Source organism: Eleutherodactylus coqui, chromosome 7 (genome assembly GCF_035609145.1).
Source record: "Eleutherodactylus coqui strain aEleCoq1 chromosome 7, aEleCoq1.hap1, whole genome shotgun sequence".
Lineage (NCBI taxonomy): Eukaryota > Metazoa > Chordata > Amphibia > Anura > Eleutherodactylidae > Eleutherodactylus > Eleutherodactylus coqui.
In genome coordinates, this window is record NC_089843.1 from 195527619 (window position 1) to 195546613 (window position 18995).

At 46.2% G+C, this 18995-nt stretch overlaps 1 protein-coding gene across 2 annotated transcripts in view; it reads left to right on the plus strand.

The window, feature by feature from the left end:
- Positions 1-18995, plus strand: part of LOC136573061 (3',5'-cyclic-AMP phosphodiesterase 4C-like) — a 240365-nt gene that overhangs the window by 64204 nt on the left and 157166 nt on the right. The window contains exon 1 of one of the 2 annotated variants that reach the window (XM_066574205.1): positions 9551-10049. The exons of the other annotated variant lie outside the window; for it this stretch is intronic. Coding sequence (XP_066430302.1) covers positions 10003-10049 — 47 coding nt within the window. The 5' untranslated portion in view covers positions 9551-10002. Of the gene's footprint in view, positions 1-9550; positions 10050-18995 lie in introns of those variants that run through there. 2 annotated transcript variants of the gene reach the window in all.

Here is an 18995-nt window from a genome sequence, read left to right on the forward strand (position 1 = left end):
CTTGTACAGTTCCCCCTCCGCGCATATCAGAGTTAACCCGCCGACACTGCATGTGCCACACACTTCCCCAGCCAATCACAATCTGGGGGCGTGACTACATGTCAAACTCCTGTATCATGTTACCACCCCTAACTTCCGGTGGCGACACAATACAAAAATACCGACGTCAGGGGAGGGGAAGGAGGATCTCGGCTACACACTGATGTCATAGTGTACGCTAGCTGTGCAGCTGAGTGAATGCTGGCAGGGGAGCCATGGCCCCTGCCGGTATACACTGCAGTGGTGAGCGGCCAACGGCGGCGCGTGCCAGCAGGGAGGGCTCTGCGTGCCGCTTCTAGCATGCGTGCCATGGTTCGCCACCACTGGCCTATGACATGGCCCCACATCACCGCCTTCAAGGCATGCCAAAACAATGCTATGTCATTTTCATGCTCCCTATTATCATCCGTGTAGTTATTCCAGTGGAGTCTCAAGTACTCCCTGAAATCCTCCAATTCCCACAAATAAGAGGGGAAACGCCATAAACATATCCGCCTCCGAGAGAAGACCAACTGCAGCTTCAGCACAACCAGTGCATGATCAGAAAGAACTATTGGGAGGATTGTGGACTGATGGTGCTAATCAAAAAGGCTATTGGATATCAGGAAAAAGTCTATACGTGAGAATAAGTGATGAGCGTTCGAGCAACATGTGTACTCCCTGCTGGTAGAATTGTGCAATCGCCAGGGATCGCATAAGCAAAGCTAGTCTATCAATTTCAGCAATGCATGTGTAGTTAGGGCTGGTTGAACGGAAAGGCCTGTCCTGTCCAGAGACTCGTCCTGTACACTGTCGAAGTCGCCTCCAACTATTAAGCAATTGCTCAAGTATGGTTGTAATATTTCTATCAGTGTGGAATAGAATGTTGGCTGGTCTGTGTTAGGGGCATATATGTTCACTAAACAGTATATTTGTGTGTCTATGCATATTCTTAGTACAATCTTTCCTGCGGATCGGCTATACTGCGTAGTAGTGTGTATGGCGTGTTTTTTCTGATCAAGGTAGCTACTCCTCGGGTCGCTCACGGGTGTGAAGCTGTGTAACATGAGTTGATCCACGGTGCCCGCAGCTCATCCCCTCCCTCCCTTTTTTCAGTGTGTTTCCTCTAAGAAAATATCTAGCTTGTGGCGTTTTAAGTGCGTGATTACATTTTTTCGTTTAATGGGCTGGTTAAGTCCTGCTACATTCCAGAACAGGAATTGTAGTGTTGTGGGTGTTTGAAAATCTGCTAATTCTGTGTCTGTAGGCATAGTGGTATGTATAGTTTTGCCATAAATACCGTAATATATGCCTCATTGTCGTTGTCGCATCCTCCGGTCCCAGTGGGCCACAGGTGCAACCGAATAATATTCGTGCCATGTCAGGGGCACCCCAGTCTCCTTATAAAACCAATTTCTGAAATTCAAGCAGGCCAGATTAAAACATACAAAAAAACATATAATCAGTTAACATGAATATTATCATTTCTTTTTTATAGTCGCCACATCCATGTAATTTGAGACTGGGGTGAAATAGAGATCAGAGATAAAGTTCCTTCAGTATATTAGCCTCAACCCTGCTCCCCAGCCTCCTCCAAATGCATGTGTCTTCTCGCTTCCTCTGGGGTATTAAAAAGTAGGGATCTGTTGCCATCTTGGACCCAAAGTTTTGCTGGGTATAGTAGTTGAAAGTGGGTGTTTCTTTCATGCAAGATTCGACATATTGGGGTATGCAAGGCATTTTTAATGTAAAAATGCCTCACATTGTAGTATCCCAGAACAACATCCTGGTCCCCTCCATAATTGTCATACATGTTTGTCTTATGTGGTTGAACTGTGCAAAGCTGTCGTGTCATTTTCTGTATGTGTGTTGCACAGCTGCGGCGTCTGAAGGGTTAACTCCCTTAAAATCATTGCCTGTCCGCTCTGTCTGCAAGCTGAGTGTATCTATTCCTATTGTGTCATGTGGTACAAATGAGGTTAAAAAAGTGAGTGTTTTAGAGTGGGAGTGGTGGTTGATGATGATCCATCTCGCCATGCTGTTGGAGTACCCGCAGTGATACAGGGAAGCACCTTTAGCTTCCCTGCATTGAAAATGGAGAAGGAGAGGCTCCCTATGAGGAGCTGAGGATCTTCACTCTTTCCCGATTCGTTGGAGAAACTGCAGGGGCACAGGGAAACATCTCTGGCTTCCCCGCGTCTAATATGGAGGAGACGGAGAGACAGCCTTACCGCATGTGGAACGCATGAGAGAACGAATGAGTCACTAAAACTCCCCCATAGTGAGAGCAATCCTCCCCAAGTAGTTCTGTATAAAGCAACCCACTGTACCAGGTACCCGTTCACACTACAGGCATTTATTTTACCTGTGTGGCCGTCCGCCAATAGGATCACCACACAGAGGTACGTGATAGTGACACCCACGTGGAGAATGTGCGGAGTGCATTTAGGCTAAGCCTTCTTTTAAGTGATTTCTTGCCAGAGAGTATGTGGAGAGATTCTTGTCTTTTTACCTCCTCCGGAGTATATATAATGTCCAGGACCAGTGGACATTGGACAGATCCAATCCTCCAGCGCTTGATTCACGTGCATCAGAGGATCGTCATGTATTTCCAATTGACTTCAATAAGAAACATCATAATGCAATCGCATGCACCTCGCATGGTATGCAATGTGTTTAACTGTCCCAATAAAAACAATGGGTGACGCGTTCCGAGGTATGCCAAAAAAAAAGGAAATGCAGAGATTCTATAACCTCGCCATCGCTGTAAACATCACTTATGTGTTTAAATCCAATTAAAAGAATAGAGTTCATATTCGGGCAAGTTTTGTTTGTCTCGCAACACACAAAACGCGTGTGAGTTTTGCACTCGTTTGAATGTAGCCTAAGGGTGATTTTACACAGGTGATAAGATCGTGCAGTAATATCCATGTCACAGTCTTAATGACATCCATGTCACAGTTCAAATAACATGAACGTCGCAGTCCTAATAACATCCACATCACACTACTAATAACCATGTCACAGTCTTAATGACATCCATGTCGCAATCTTATTGACATCCAAGTCACAGTTCAAATAACATGAACGTCGCAGTCCTAATAACATCCACATCACACTACTAATAACCATGTTGCAGTCTTAATGACATCCACGTCGCAATCCTAATAACATCTACATCACAGTCCTAATGACATGAACGTCACAGTCCTAATAAAATCAACGTTGCAGTCTTAATGACATCCATGTTTCCGTAATAATAACATCCATGTCACAGACCTAATAACATCCATTTCACAGTCTTAATGACATTCACGTCAGAGTCCTAAAAAACATCCACATCACATACCTACTAACATCCACATCGCAGTCTTAATGACATCCACGTCGCAGTTCAAATAACATGAACTTCGCAGTCCTAATAACAAACACGTCACATACCTATTAACATTCACGTTGCAGTCCTAATGACATCCATGTCTCTGTCCTAATGACACCCACGTCTCTGTCCTAATGACACCCACGTCTCAGTCCTATTGACACCCACGTCTCAGTCCTAATGACACCCACGTCTCGGTCCTAATGACACCCACGTCTCGGTCCTAATGACACCCACGTCTCGGTCCTAATGACACCCACGTCTCGGTCCTAATGACACCCACGTCTCAGTCCTAATGACACCCACGTCTCGGTCCTAATGACATCCATGTCGCAGTCCTAATAACATCCACATAACATACCTACTAACATTCACATCGCAGTCTTAATCACATCCCCGTCACAGTCCTAATAACATCTATGTCACAGTGTTAATGACATCCCCATCGCAATCCTAATGAGATCTAAATCGCAGTCTTAATCACATCCATGTCGCATTTTTAATGACATCTACGTCACAGTTCAAATAACATGAACTTCGCAGTTCTAATAACAAACATGTCACATACCTTATAACATTCACGTTGCAGTCCTAATGACATCCACAGCACAGTCCTAATGACATCCACAGCACAGTCCTAATGACATCCACAGCACAGTCCTAATGACATCCACAGCACAGTCCTAATGACATCCACAGCACAGTCCTAATGACATCCACAGCACAGTCCTAATAACATCTACATCACATACCAACTAACATCCAAGTGTCAGTCCTAATAACATCTATGTCACAGTGTTAATGACATCCACGTCTCAGTCCTAATGACATCCACGTCTCAGTCCTAATGACATCCCCGTCGCAGTCCTAATGACATCCACGTCTCAGTCCTAATGACATCCACGTCTCAGTCCTAATGACATCCACGTCTCAGTCCTAATGACATCCACGTCTCTGTCCTAATGACATCCACGTCTCTGTCCTAATGACATCCCCGTCGCAGTCCTAATGACATCCCCGTCGCAGTCCTAATGACATCCCCGTCGCAGTCCTAATGACATCCCCGTCGCAGTCCTAATGACATCCCCGTCGCAGTCCTAATGACATCCCCGTCGCAGTCCTAATGACATCCCCGTCGCAGTCCTAATGACATCCCCGTCGCAGTCCTAATGACATCCCCGTCGCAGTCCTAATGACATCCCCGTCGCAGTCCTAATGACATCCCCGTCGCAGTCCTAATGACATCCCCGTCGCAGTCGTAATGACATCCCCGTCGCAGTCGTAATGACATCCCCGTCGCAGTCGTAATGACATCCCCGTCGCAGTCGTAATGACATCCCCGTCGCAGTCGTAATGACATCCCCGTCGCAGTCGTAATGACATCCCCGTCGCAGTCGTAATGACATCCCCGTCGCAGTCGTAATGACATCCCCGTCGCAGTCGTAATGACATCCCCGTCGCAGTCGTAATGACATCCCCGTCGCAGTCGTAATGACATCCCCGTCGCAGTCGTAATGACATCCACGTCGCAGTCGTAATGACATCCACGTCGCAGTCGTAATGACATCCACTTCGCAGTCGTAATGACATCCACTTCGCAGTCGTAATGACACCCACGTCGCAGTCGTAATGACATCCCCGTCGCAGTCGTAATGACATCCCCGTCGCAGTCGTAATGACATCCCCGTCGCAGTCGTAATGACATCCACGTCGCAGTCGTAATCAAATCCACGTCGCAGTCCTAATAAAATCAACGTCGCAGTCTTAATGACATCTTCATCGTAATTTTAATGATGTCCATGTCACAGTCTTAATGACATCCATGTTGCAGTCCTAGTAACATCCATTTCACAATCATAAAAACTTCCACGTCACAGTCCTCATGACATCCCCGTCGCAGTCCTCATGACATCCCCGTCGCAGTCCTAATGACATCCCCGTCGCAGTCCTAATGACATCCCCGTCGCAGTCCTAATGACATCCCCGTCGCAGTCGTAATGACATCCCCGTCGCAGTCGTAATTACATCCCCGTCGCAGTCCTAATGACATCCCCGTCGCAGTCCTAATGACATCCCCGTCGCAGTCCTAATGACATCCCCGTCGCAGTCCTAATGACATCCCCGTCGCAGTCCTAATGACATCCCCGTCGCAGTCCTAATGACATCCCCGTCGCAGTCCTAATGACATCCCCGTCGCAGTCGTAATGACATCCCCGTCGCAGTCCTAATGACATCCCCGTCGCAGTCCTAATGACATCCCCGTCGCAGTCCTAATGACATCCCCGTCGCAGTCCTAATGACATCCCCGCCGCAGTCCTCATGACATCCCCGCCGCAATCCTAATGACATCCCCGCCGCAATCCTAATGACATCCCCGCCGCAATCCTAATGACATCCCCGTCGCAATCCTAATGACATCCCCGTCGCAATCCTAATGACATCCCCGTCGCAATCCTAATGACATCCCCGTCGCAATCCTAATGACATCCCCGTCGCAATCCTAATGACATCCCCGTCGCAGTCCTAATGACATCCCCGTCGCAGTCCTAATGACATCCCCGTCGCAGTCGTAATGACATCCCCGTCGCAGTCGTAATGACATCCCCGTCGCAGTCGTAATGACATCCCCGTCGCAGTCGTAATGACATCCCCGTCGCAGTCGTAATGACATCCCCGTCGCAGTAGTATAGACATCCCCGTCGCAGTAGTATAGACATCCCCGTCGCAGTAGTATAGACATCCCCGTCGCAGTAGTATAGACATCCCCGTCGCAGTAGTATAGACATCCCCGTCGCAGTAGTATAGACATCCCCGTCGCAGTCGTAATGACATCCCCGTCGCAGTCGTAATGACATCCCCGTCGCAGTCCTAATGACATCCCCGTCGCAGTCCTAATGACATCCCCGTCGCAGTCCTAATGACATCCCCGTCGCAGTCCTAATGACATCCCCGTCGCAGTCGTAATGACATCCCCGTCGCAGTCGTAATGACATCCCCGTCGCAGTCGTAATGACATCCCCGTCGCAGTCGTAATGACATCCCCGTCGCAGTCCTAATGACATCCCCGTCGCAGTCGTAATGACATCCCCGTCGCAGTCGTAATGACATCCCCGTCGCAGTCGTAATGACATCCCCGTCGCAGTCGTAATGACATCCCCGTCGCAGTCGTAATGACATCCCCGTCGCAGTCGTAATGACATCCCCGTCGCAGTCGTAATGACATCCCCGTCGCAGTCCTAATGACATCGACGTCGCAGTCATAATGACATCCCCGTCGCAGTCGTAATGACATCCCCGTCGCAGTCGTAATGACATCCCCGTCGCAGTCCTAATGACATCCCCGTCGCAGTAGTATAGACATCCCCGTCGCAGTAGTATAGACATCCCCGTCGCAGTAGTATAGACATCCCCGTCGCAGTCCTAATGACATCCCCGTCGCAGTCGTAATGACATCCACATCGCAGTCGTAATGAAATCCATGTCGCAGTCCTAATAAAATCAACGTCGCAGTCGTAATGACATCTTCATCGTAATTTTAATGATGTCCATGTCACAGTCTTAATGACATCCATGTTGCAGTCCTAGTAACATCCATTTCACAATCATAAAAACTTCCACGTCACAGTCCTCATGACATCCCCGTCGCAGTCCTCATGACATCCCCGTCGCAGTCCTCATGACATCCCCGTCGCAGTCCTAATGACATCCCCGTCGCAGTCGTAATGACATCCCCGTCGCAGTCGTAATGACATCCCCGTCGCAGTCGTAATGACATCCCCGTCGCAGTCGTAATGACATCCCCGTCGCAGTCCTAATGACATCCCCGTCGCAGTCCTAATGACATCCCCGTCGCAGTCCTAATGACATCCCCGCCGCAGTCCTAATGACATCCCCGCCGCAGTCCTAATGACATCCCCGCCGCAGTCCTAATGACATCCCCGCCGCAGTCCTAATGACATCCCCGCCGCAGTCCTAATGACATCCCCGCCGCAGTCCTAATGACATCCCCGTCGCAGTCCTAATGACATCCCCGTCGCAATCCTAATGACATCCCCGTCGCAATCCTAATGACATCCCCGTCGCAATCCTAATGACATCCCCGTCGCAGTCCTAATGACATCGACGTCGCAGTCATAATGACATCCCTGTCGCAGTCGTAATGACATCCCCGTCGCAGTCGTAATGACATCCCCGTCGCAGTCCTAATGACATCCCCGTCGCAGTCGTATAGACATCCCCGTCGCAGTCCTAATGACATCCCCGTCGCAGTCCTAATGACATCGACGTCGCAGTCGTAATGACATCCACATCGCAGTCGTAATGAAATCCATGTCGCAGTCCTAATAAAATCAACGTCGCAGTCGTAATGACATCTTCATCGTAATTTTAATGATGTCCATGTCACAGTCTTAATGACATCCATGTTGCAGTCCTAGTAACATCCATTTCACAATCATAAAAACTTCCACGTCGCAGTCCTCATGACATCCCCGTCGCAGTCCTCATGACATCCCCGTCGCAGTCCTAATGACATCCCCGTCGCAGTCGTAATGACATCCCCGTCGCAGTCGTAATGACATCCCCGTCGCAGTCCTAATGACATCCCCGTCGCAGTCCTAATGACATCCCCGTCGCAGTCCTAATGACATCCCCGTCGCAGTCCTAATGACATCCCCGCCGCAGTCCTAATGACATCCCCGCCGCAGTCCTAATGACATCCCCGCCGCAGTCCTAATGACATCCCCGCCGCAGTCCTAATGACATCCCCGCCGCAGTCCTAATGACATCCCCGCCGCAGTCCTAATGACATCCCCGCCGCAGTCCTAATGACATCCCCGCCGCAGTCCTAATGACATCCCCGCCGCAGTCCTAATGACATCCCCGTCGCAATCCTAATGACATCCCCGTCGCAGTCCTAATGACATCCCCGTCGCAGTCCTAATGACATCCCCGTCGCAGTCCTAATGACATCCCCGTCGCAGTCCTAATGACATCCCCGTCGCAGTCCTAATGACATCCCCGTCGCAGTCCTAATGACATCCCCGTCGCAGTCCTAATGACATCCCCGTCGCAGTCCTAATGACATCCCCGTCGCAGTCCTAATGACATCCCCGTCGCAGTCCTAATGACATCCCCGTCGCAGTCCTAATGACATCCCCGTCGCAGTCCTAATGACATCCCCGTCGCAGTCCTCATGACATCCCCGTCGCAGTCCTCATGACATCCCCGTCGCAGTCCTCATGACATCCCCGTCGCAGTCCTCATGACATCCCCGTCGCAGTCCTCATGACATCCCCGTCGCAGTCCTCATGACATCCCCGTCGCAGTCCTCATGACATCCCCGTCGCAGTCCTCATGACATCCCCGTCGCAGTCCTCATGACATCCCCGTCGCAGTCCTCATGACATCCCCGTCGCAGTCTTAATAACATCCATGTTCCAGTCTTAATGACATCCACATCGCAGTCCTAACATCCACGTCGCAGTCCTCATAACATCCACGTCGCAGTCCTCATAACATCCACGTCGCAGTCCTCATAACATCCACGTCGCAGTCCTCATAACATCCACGTCGCAGTCCTCATAACATCCACGTCGCAGTCCTCATAACATCCACGTCGCAGTCCTCATAACATCCACGTCGCAGTCCTCCTAACATCCACTTCACATACCTAATGAAATCCACGTTGCAGTCTTAATAACATCCATGTTCCAGTCTTCCAGTCCTAATGACATCCATGTTGCAGTCCTAATGACATCTACATCGCAGTTCTAATAACAACCACGTCGCAGTCTTAATACCATGAATGTCGCAGTGTTAGGAGAGCTGCTGTCGGTGCCGGGGCGACTTTAATGCTGTTTGTTTTTTGTGTTTTCATGTGATCTATTAAAACTCGTGTTAAGCAAGAATGGAAGTATCCAGGAAGGGAAGTGAAGATGTTTGTTTTTCCTCTGCTTTCTATATGGGGTCAGGATGTAGCAGTGCATTCAAGACAGGAAACGGAGAGGGGGAGACAGAGAAGGGCAAATTAGCCTTAACCCTGAAGGGGTGTGAAGGGAGGGGAGCGCATGGACCCTCCCAGCCAGCTGTGTGCTTATACATTGTATAAGGCTCCCATTCCAAAATCAAAACAAAGCAACACTTTAAGACAGAAATGATGGAGCATGAGCTCATGTTCTGTACACGAACCTGAAGACACCCCCTCCAGCATCTCAGAGCAAACCCAATGCTTTCTTGGTGCTTCACAGAGAAGTCAGGTTAAGATACTGAGGAAATAATGATGGCTTCAATCTCATGTCAAGAGCGATTGGGATTTCTGAAATTCCTGGAAATAAGAGTTTTTCATAAGACAGAGACAAACTGGAGCAAGTTCAGAGAAGAGTTACCAAGATGGTGAGCGGTCTACAAATCATATCATATCCTATGAGGAGAAAATACACGAAAGCAAGGAGTATTATTGGATGCCAGTAGCGTAGCTTCTGGATATCTGCTTAGTTTGGCTACTCTGGATTAGCAATCATCGGGTACTTCATGGATTATCTGTAGCATATTCCAGTGCACAACGTCTTCGCCTTGTCCCAATTCATACAGGAATCTTTCAGAGAATGCTGTCATATGCCCGGTTTCCAATACGAAGGCACTCTTTTATATGGTATGTCATGGAATAGAAAATAATAGACTGTACAATGCATTTTACATGCTGTATTAAGGACTAAACATATCTTCTCTTGGTAATAAAGAGGTAGAAAAAGCAGCTGTAGTTGGAAGCATTAGTGCTTATATGTATGTCTGCAATGCACTTCTACTATATTTTGGTACAGCTGTGGAGCCCGGAGATTCAGTTCCATTTAGATTTTTATACTCCGGCAGAAGCAGACAATTCTAATAATAATGCTTCATGTTAATGAGAATTACTTGAACACATAATATAGATTTAGAAATGATATATTTAGGTGTACATAATACACATATATACAGTATATGTAGATTTGGTAAATGTCCTCGAGCGAGTATTGTTCTTTTCCAGTACCTGCCCGTTCGTGAGAAAAGATTCGGGTGCCAGCAGGGGTGAGCGGTGTGTTGCGGGAGTGAGCAGGAAGGAGCTGGGGGGGGGGGGGGGGAGAGATCTTGTTCCCCAGTTGCCCCCCGCCAGCACCCAAATCTTTTTTCACGAGCGGGAAGGTACTCGAAAAGGACAATACTCACTCAAGTATTTGTCCTTAGCAAGTGTGCTTGCTCATCTCTAGTAGTCACTGAATGTGCAAATAATGGATTCTTTACCCATTTGAAAATGAAATCTCTATCCGCTTTTACCACAGACCTGCGTTATGATAGAAATGTTTCTAACAGAATGGAATGCTGTGGTTGAACCTCTCGCAGTGCGTACCAGCGCTCAGCATTTTGTATTGTTGTAATATACTAAGGCGTGTACCGCACACATCCAACAATCCCAAATAGCAAACATGATGCTGCTTTCACACCTTCATCAGGAAAGTGGAAACCCCTGGCCAAATGGATCCATCTTATGACGGAACCAAACAACGCTGAAAGGACCCCCTTCCGTTTCCACTCATCTGCCCGGCATTTTACCGGAAGAAAAAGTGCAGCATGCAGGACTTTTTCTTCTGGCATTTTGTGCTGGATCTGTGAAGGGTCCTCTAAACAGAGTTACTGGTGCAGATGTGAAAGCAGTCTAACTCATACACTCATGTAGGGGACATAATACTACACTCCTCATGAAGCAGAGGTTACAGTTGCTTCTGGATCTGATTTAATGGTAACCTTTCAAACAAAACCCCAATGCTGTCACCGGATGATTGTCATTGATGCCATTGCTCAGCCATCGCATCCTTTGTGCAGCTGAATGAATGTAAATGGGGGATGTGCTGCCGACAACGATGACACTGTATTTACAACCATTTGTCCCCCATAGGCCTCTTTCATATGAGCGTTTATTTTAATGGCTTATTTAGCCGCGATAAAAAAACGTGACCCTCGGAAGCCTTGGATTCCAATGCATTCTTTCAGATCGCCAATGACACTCGACAAAAAAAATGCACTTGGAAATTTTTTCCTTTCTCAAAGTAGTTAAACTACCCAATTTGGGGTCAAGAAACTCAAATCAAAATACTAAAAATAAGCTTTGAACTTTTTCTTTACGTAAAATAACTAAACTACACCTAATTTGGGCTCGAGGAAAATGAATGGGACTTTATATTATGTTTAGTAGGCCTAACTCTGGTTTTATAGATACACTAACTTTAAATAAAGTGCTTGTCCGGATCTCCTAACTGGATACCAAAATATTGGCGATATGCAGTCTTTATGATTGGAGTAATTTCCATTTTTCTGGGCAGAAAATATCACCTCACCACACATAACAAAGATTTTCTGAAAAGTTTTTACAAGTACGTAGCATGCTGGATTCTAACCTGAAATTCTGAAAAAAAACAAACAAGTTGGATGACACTTAACTGCATTTTTTTATTGTTATATATATATATACATATCAATTCTGAGATTTAAGCATTACGGTATCTGATTTACATTTTAGTTATTCCACGATTTTACTAGACATGCCTTTTGTTTATGTAAGGATTTCACTCATTTAACCTTGTGGATCTGAATAAAGGTACATATATTTATTTAACTTAAAGGGGTTGTCCCGCGCCGAAACGGGTTTTTTTTTTTTTCAACCCCCCCCCCCCCCCGGTCAGCGCGAGACAACCCCGATGCAGGGAGGTAAAGAAAGCTTACCGGAGCGCTTACCTTAATCCCCGCGCTCCGGTGACTTCAATACTTACCGCTGAAGATGGCCGCCGGGATCCTCTGTCTCTGTGGACCGCAGCTCTTCTGTGCGGTCCATTGCCGATTCCAGCCTCCTGATTGGCTGGAATCGGCACGTGACGGGGCGGAGCTACACGGAGCCTGCATTCTGCACGAGCGGCTCCATAGAAGACTGCAGAAGACCCGGACTGCGCAAGCGCGGCTAATTTGGCCATCGGAGGGCGAAAATTAGTCGGCACCATGGAGACGAGGACGCCAGCAACGGAGCAGGTAAGTATAAAACTTTTTATAACTTCTGTATGGCTCATAATTAATGCACAATGTATATTACAAAGTGCATTATTATGGCCATACAGAAGTGTATAGACCCACTTGCTGCCGTGGGACAACCCCTTTAAATAGGCTACATCTCAAGCCAAGAGCTAACTAAAAGTTTTCATTTTCAAAGTTTTCAAGTCATTTTCGTTTCTTCCATGATGAAATGATTAAGAAATAGCTATTTCAAGTCGGAAAGATTTTCGCTGTTGTCAGTGTTGACCAGTGTTATTAGCCGTGTAAAAATGTCAGGACGGCGAAGATAGGACATCGGCAGCTGAATATGCCGATCGATGTTTAGACGCAGACGAAAAAGATAGGTCTTGTCCTATCTTTTGGCCGCAATCAGCTGGCAGCTCCCATAGATGTCTATGGGAGCTGCCGACAAAGGGAGGGGAGTTTAGCAGCGGCTAGTGCTGCTAAACTATGTCAGCTGACTCTATTTAACTAATAGAAGCTATGCTGATCATTACTCCCGATCAAAGAAATTCCAGGCAGCGGTGTACATACACCACACCCGGCCATGTGAATGGAAAAGAAAATGCAAATTTTAGCCGGACCCATATAATCATTGGACCGCAGCAGATGTGTGACCACTGGGTGTGATACTTGACCTGCAATTTGCTAAAGATCACCCGGACAAGCTAGAAGGGTATTAAAATAATGTTTTGTGTACGGATCAGACCAAAATAGTTTTTTGGCTTAAATGAGAAGTGTTATGTTTGAAGAAAAAGAAAACATTATTACAGCATTGAAACCTCCTACCTCATGTGAAACACGGTGGTGGTAGTATCATGGCTTGGGTCTCCTTTGCAGAAGGATGGCTTGTCATCAGTGATGGAGCAATGAATTCTGAATACCGGCAAATGCTAAAGGAAAATGTCAGGACTTCTGTCCGTGAGCAGAATCTCTAAAGAACGTGGGTCATGCAGCAAGACAACAACCCAAAGCACAGAAGTCCTTCTACAAAGGAAGAAGAATAAAGTTTTGGGATGGCCAAGTCAAAGTCCTAACCTTAAAGGGGTTGTCTCACGCCGAAACAGGTTTTTTCTTCTTCAATAGGCTCCCCGTTCGGCGCGAGACAAACCCAAGGGATGGGTTAAAAAAAATATATATATATATATTACTTACTCGAATCCCCGCTCTGCGACGACTTCTTTCTTCCTTCTCCAAGATGGCCGCCGGGATCTTCACCCACGATGCACCGCGGGTTTTCTCCCATGGCGCACCCTGGGCTGTGTGCGGTCCATTGCCGATTCCAGCCTCCTGATTGGCTGTAATCGACACACGTGATGGGGTGGAGCTACGATGACGACGCGGGCCCAGCTTTCCGGCACGAGCGGCCCCATTCACCAGGCAGAAGACCAGACTGCGCAAGCGCGGCTAAAAACGCCAGAAGACAGCGAATTTAGACGGATCCATGGCGACGGGGACGCTAGCAACGGAGCAGGTAAGTGAATAACTTCTGTATGGCTCATAATTAATGCACGATGTATATTACAAAGTGCATTAATATGGCCATACAGAAGTGTATGACCCCACTTGCTGCCGCGAGACAACCCCTTTAAGTTCTCCTTGATATAAAGGCAGTTCTCACAGCTTCTAACTATAGAAGGAAAAGCTCCTGTATTCCCAATAGGGCTGAGCTTGAACAGACCTACAGAGTTGTAGATAGATAGAGCAGTGCAGAATTTGATACTGAATCCATTTCAGTAACCTATGTGACTCTATAGTAAGAATCAAGTGATCTAAGCGACTATGAATGAGGCATAGCCACCGATGCTAAATTTGCCGAGGCCAATATTTCAACTGCCAACATTTATGGGGTTTTCTCATAGAATTGTGAGGAGTATACAGAGAATATTGTGATTGAGGAAAAACATTTTATTAGCTGCACTCAGCAGTGTTTAGTCCATGTGACAGGGTCTTATGAGTTAATGACCCTGGTCTAAGACTCTCCGCTGTGTCTGTCCCTAATGGGAATGTGGTAAAATAAAAGGAACGTTTGGTGCTGTGTCCTTGCACCATTTAACTCCTAGTTACAGACCACTCAGCGCTGCAGTCTATTTGCCAGCTTTTATATAAACTAGATAAACACGCTAAATGACGTCAGTCAAGCGAGTCACTATATAGATAAAATTAGTGACCGTGTTTACTATAGCTGGTTATCGCATCAGGGTATTATCCACCATAATAGGGGATATACCACATAGTATATACCTGATTGATGCTATATTTCCTGGGCATTAATATATGCCTCAATACTCTGCCAGACGGGGGTTACATTTATTATTCTGGCCTTTACCCATTTATCGGCTCCAACGTATAAATACAAAAAATATAACCTACATTGTGCTTTGTTAGCCCTTGTGGCCATTTATACACGTGGAGCTGTACACAACCATAATATATATCTCGACCCATGCACCAACAATATAGATTGGGTCATTGTGGTTGTGGAGTTAGAACTTAGCGCATCATCTGGTATATACTTATATGGACTTACTACTGTTAGAATATCTACTTTTCCAGTAGGAGTGTAACTGGAATAAGAGTCCACGCCTTTTATACATTTTTATTTTTATCTTTACCTAATAAAAGTTATATTTTAGTGATTCCCTCGGTGATAGGCTTGAGGAAAAACATCCAGCAAAAGAGGAACCTGTGAATGTAAACAACTGAGGGTTCAGAGTAGGATGTCAAGAATCATTATGAGGAAGAGGCAGTGTGCAGTCAAGCAAATTGCAGCAAAATACAATGCTGGTACTCTAACTAATGTGTCCTCATCATTCCTTAGCATGGATGAGCTAAAACAGCAGAGGACCCTTTCCAGCACCATTGCTGTTGCAATATATATTTGCAATATTTGCATCATTGAGCAGCGGAAAAACATCACTTAGTAAAAGTAATCTAGATTTCTGTTGTACCACGTTGATGGGAGGGCGAGAATTTGGTGCAAGCAGCATGGATCTGTAAGCCCTTCCCATCAGCTGTTCAGAGAAGCACCTCCATCTAATTAGTGGTGACTGCAAGAAGCTCTTCTGTACACATGGGCCAATGCTCCTACAGAACTGTTTGAACACGTGGGAACTATACCACTATGAAGGCAAAATGAAGTTCAACGCGCTACTAGGTGAGTGTCTTTAATTTAGTCCCACTGGTTTCTGTCAGTTCTGAGCTGATTGCACTGCTTGACATCTTCTGATTTTGAAGAGAAGTAAGCGTGATGTGTCTTTCATCTGCTGCACTAAGTTTCCTTGGCCAACCACTGTGCCTACTATACATAATGTTGCCCATTTCTTTGTGTTTCTTCAAAAGAGCTATGGGATGGCAGCATTCCTGCAAATTAATGTACAACCCTTTATACAGGTCATAACAATGATTAGGAATTGAAGACCAAACCAGAATCCATACACAGACAGCTGTTTCAGGGTGTTTGCCCCTCATCAGGATTCTCGCTTGGCTAGTGAGAGGCCTATGCTGTGAGTCGGGAGTGGTATTATCTCTCCTTAAGGAGAGCACCTAGAAGGGGAATGACAAGACTTATAATGCCATTCATGCACCTCTGGGTATTATGCAAATTAGGAAAATGGAGCAATACCTCTGCAGTGCCACCTATTGGATTCATTTTCTTATTTTCATATCTATCAATTTCATCTCTATTTATAGGGGAGGGGGAATTGTCTCTCCTTAAAGAGAGCATCAGGAAGGTGAGTAAGGAGAATTATAAGGCCATGCATGCTTTTCTGGGAGATATATGCAAATAATTAAAATGGAACACTACCTTTGCAGCGCCACCTGCCTCTCACTAGCCAAGCCAGAATCCTTCTGCACACTGATGAGCGGCAAACACCTCAAAACAGCTGTCTGTGTATGGATTCTGGCTTGGTTTTCAATTCCCAATCATTGTTAAGACCTGTATAAAGGGTTGGACATTGATTTGCAGGAATGCTGCCATCCAATAGGTGGCACTGCAGAGGTATTGTTCCATCTACCATATTCGCTTATTTCCCAGAAGAACAGGCATGGCTTTATGAGTCTCCTCACTCACTCACCTTTTAGCTGCTCTCCTCAAGCAGAGACAATACACCTCCTGATTCAAAAGAGCTTGAACACCTTGAAACCCCAGTCTGCTTTGAAATCTTACCATGGTGTATGAACTGTGATATGACACCGTGTTCTACAACCTCCCCTTTGTAGCAAAGTTTGGCTGATCCTCAACCAGTTTTAAGCCTCCTACAGGTATTTGTTTCAGAATCAATGCTGCTCCTGAGGCAAACAAACAAATATGGATTTGATTTAGATTTCTCTTTTGTTCATTCACTTTACATTTTGTTAATTAACAAAAACAAACTTTTCTATTTTTGAAAGTATTCTTACTTCACAGCATTTTTATGTAAATTTAAATAAATGTAAATTTAGAAAACGTGGCCCCCAAAAATGTATTGGCTATAATGGTTCGTGTGATGTGCGATTATGTATTTTCCTCTCCTTCCATCCACTTTACGTTAGATCTAGAGATGAGCGAACACGTTCGGCCCCGCCCCTTTTTCGCCCGAACACCGAACTTTGCGAACACTTCAGTGTTCGGGCGAAAAAGTTCGGGGGCCGCCGTGGCAGCGCGGGGGGGTGCGGCGGGGAGTGGGGGGGAGAGGGAGAGAGAGAGGGCTCCCCCCTGTTCCCCGCTACTGCCGCCCGCGCCGCCGCGCATCTCCCCGCCCCCCGGCGACACCCGGACCTTTACGCGCGAACACTGCAGTGTTCGGCAAAGCCGGTGTCCGGGTGCGGATGTGTCCGTAACGGACATGTTCGCTCATCTCTAGTTAGATCCCTTACTTAGGTGCTTGGATGTTCTGTCGACAAGCAATAATTTTATGCCCACATAAAAAATACAATCAGTGGCAAATGAAACCATGGTTGGGAATCACTGTTTTTTTGAGTGATTTTTGGGGCAATTATCACCCCATGTAAAAGGTCCTTAGAGCTCCTTCAACCACTGGGGCACAACTTCTCACCCCCAACCCTTTCACTGCACAGTGATGTAGCTGCAGAAAAGCTGTAAAAATGTCCCTACTAGTTAGAGGTAAGATTTTGGATATTTCCATTAATATAGTGCATGGAAAAATATGAATATTACTGAGAGACCCTTTTCTAGCCTATCAAAGACACAGACAAAGCAATTCATTGTTATCCAGCTGACTCTGTATCGTGTTGGTGTTAACAAGGGTACTTCTGAGGTCAGATTGATTTCCACAGAACTAGGTCGATATCAATGGTAGAACAGTACTGATGGCCTCGGTGACAGTGTAAAATCTGACGCCCATGTCCACCCAACTCTCTGTCTGACGTCTGTAAGCCTTGATATCCACAGAAGAGAGATTGTTTCTAATTCATTTGTCACTCACGTGGGTGAACTGAGCAGCTGGGAACCATGTGGCTGCTCACAATGCTTACTGAAATAGTCTTATATCATATTTTATATACTGATTTGAGAGCAATTTTATGAAAATTATTTTTAATGTTTACACAGAAGGTCAGAAGGAGTTGCAGAAAAAATGTTAGCGATTTCAAATTTATTTCCAAGCACTAGTAAGTTCAATATATCAATAATGTTCCATGCTAGGTATTAGGTTGGCAGCTCAGACTTGTCTGTCTCATGCTGTTTCTGGTAGGCGTGGGCGTCACCCTGCTTTCCCTGTAACTTGAACTGCTGCATATTATTCTTCAGCACTTCAATGTCTACCTGCTTTAGCACTCCTAGCTCAGCTGTAGGGCATTGGTAATTACCTCACTACATAGCTGAGCTGGTAACCCTCCCTCTTTACCTCTGTTGTTGTGTCTATGCCTCTGACACCAAGCATAGGTCTAGTGTCTGTCTCCTTATCTGTGCTTATCCTGTACTTTATCAGTGTTGATTTATTTGCTGGTCTCCAGTCTTTGTATGCCTCCTGTTTTGTATCCTGTTGCCTGTTGTTCAGCCTTGTCCATGTACCTTCCCATCACTGCACTATTTCCAGTATTGTTCTGTGTTTTTAGTGTATATAGTGGTGTGTTAAGTGTTCCTTCAGTGTTAGTCCGGGTCTAGCAATTGCTGCTGTCTTTGGATTTCTGAACGGAACTATGCCAGAGGCCCCAAATGGAGATTCATATGTGACCAGAGCTTAAAAGTGAATGTACCAACTTTTCAGCTGCTAAATACTGTTATTCATAACTACCTCTGTCTCTTATCTGAGCCTTCATGTGGGCCACCTCCACATGCAGATAAATTTGAATTGGAGGTCTTATTGGAAAGAAAATAGTGCTTATTTGGCCTCACAATTGGGTGAGAAGCGCATGCACTAGTCCTTTAATTTATCCTCAGCTGACTGTCCTGTGTACTAATTTGAAAGACGCTGTATGCGGCATCAGTTGGGGGGTGACTTAACCCTTTCCAATCCAATTTGTATCCTGGTTTTCCTAGGGGGCTTACTCTTTTTCTGCCTTTATACAATGGCAC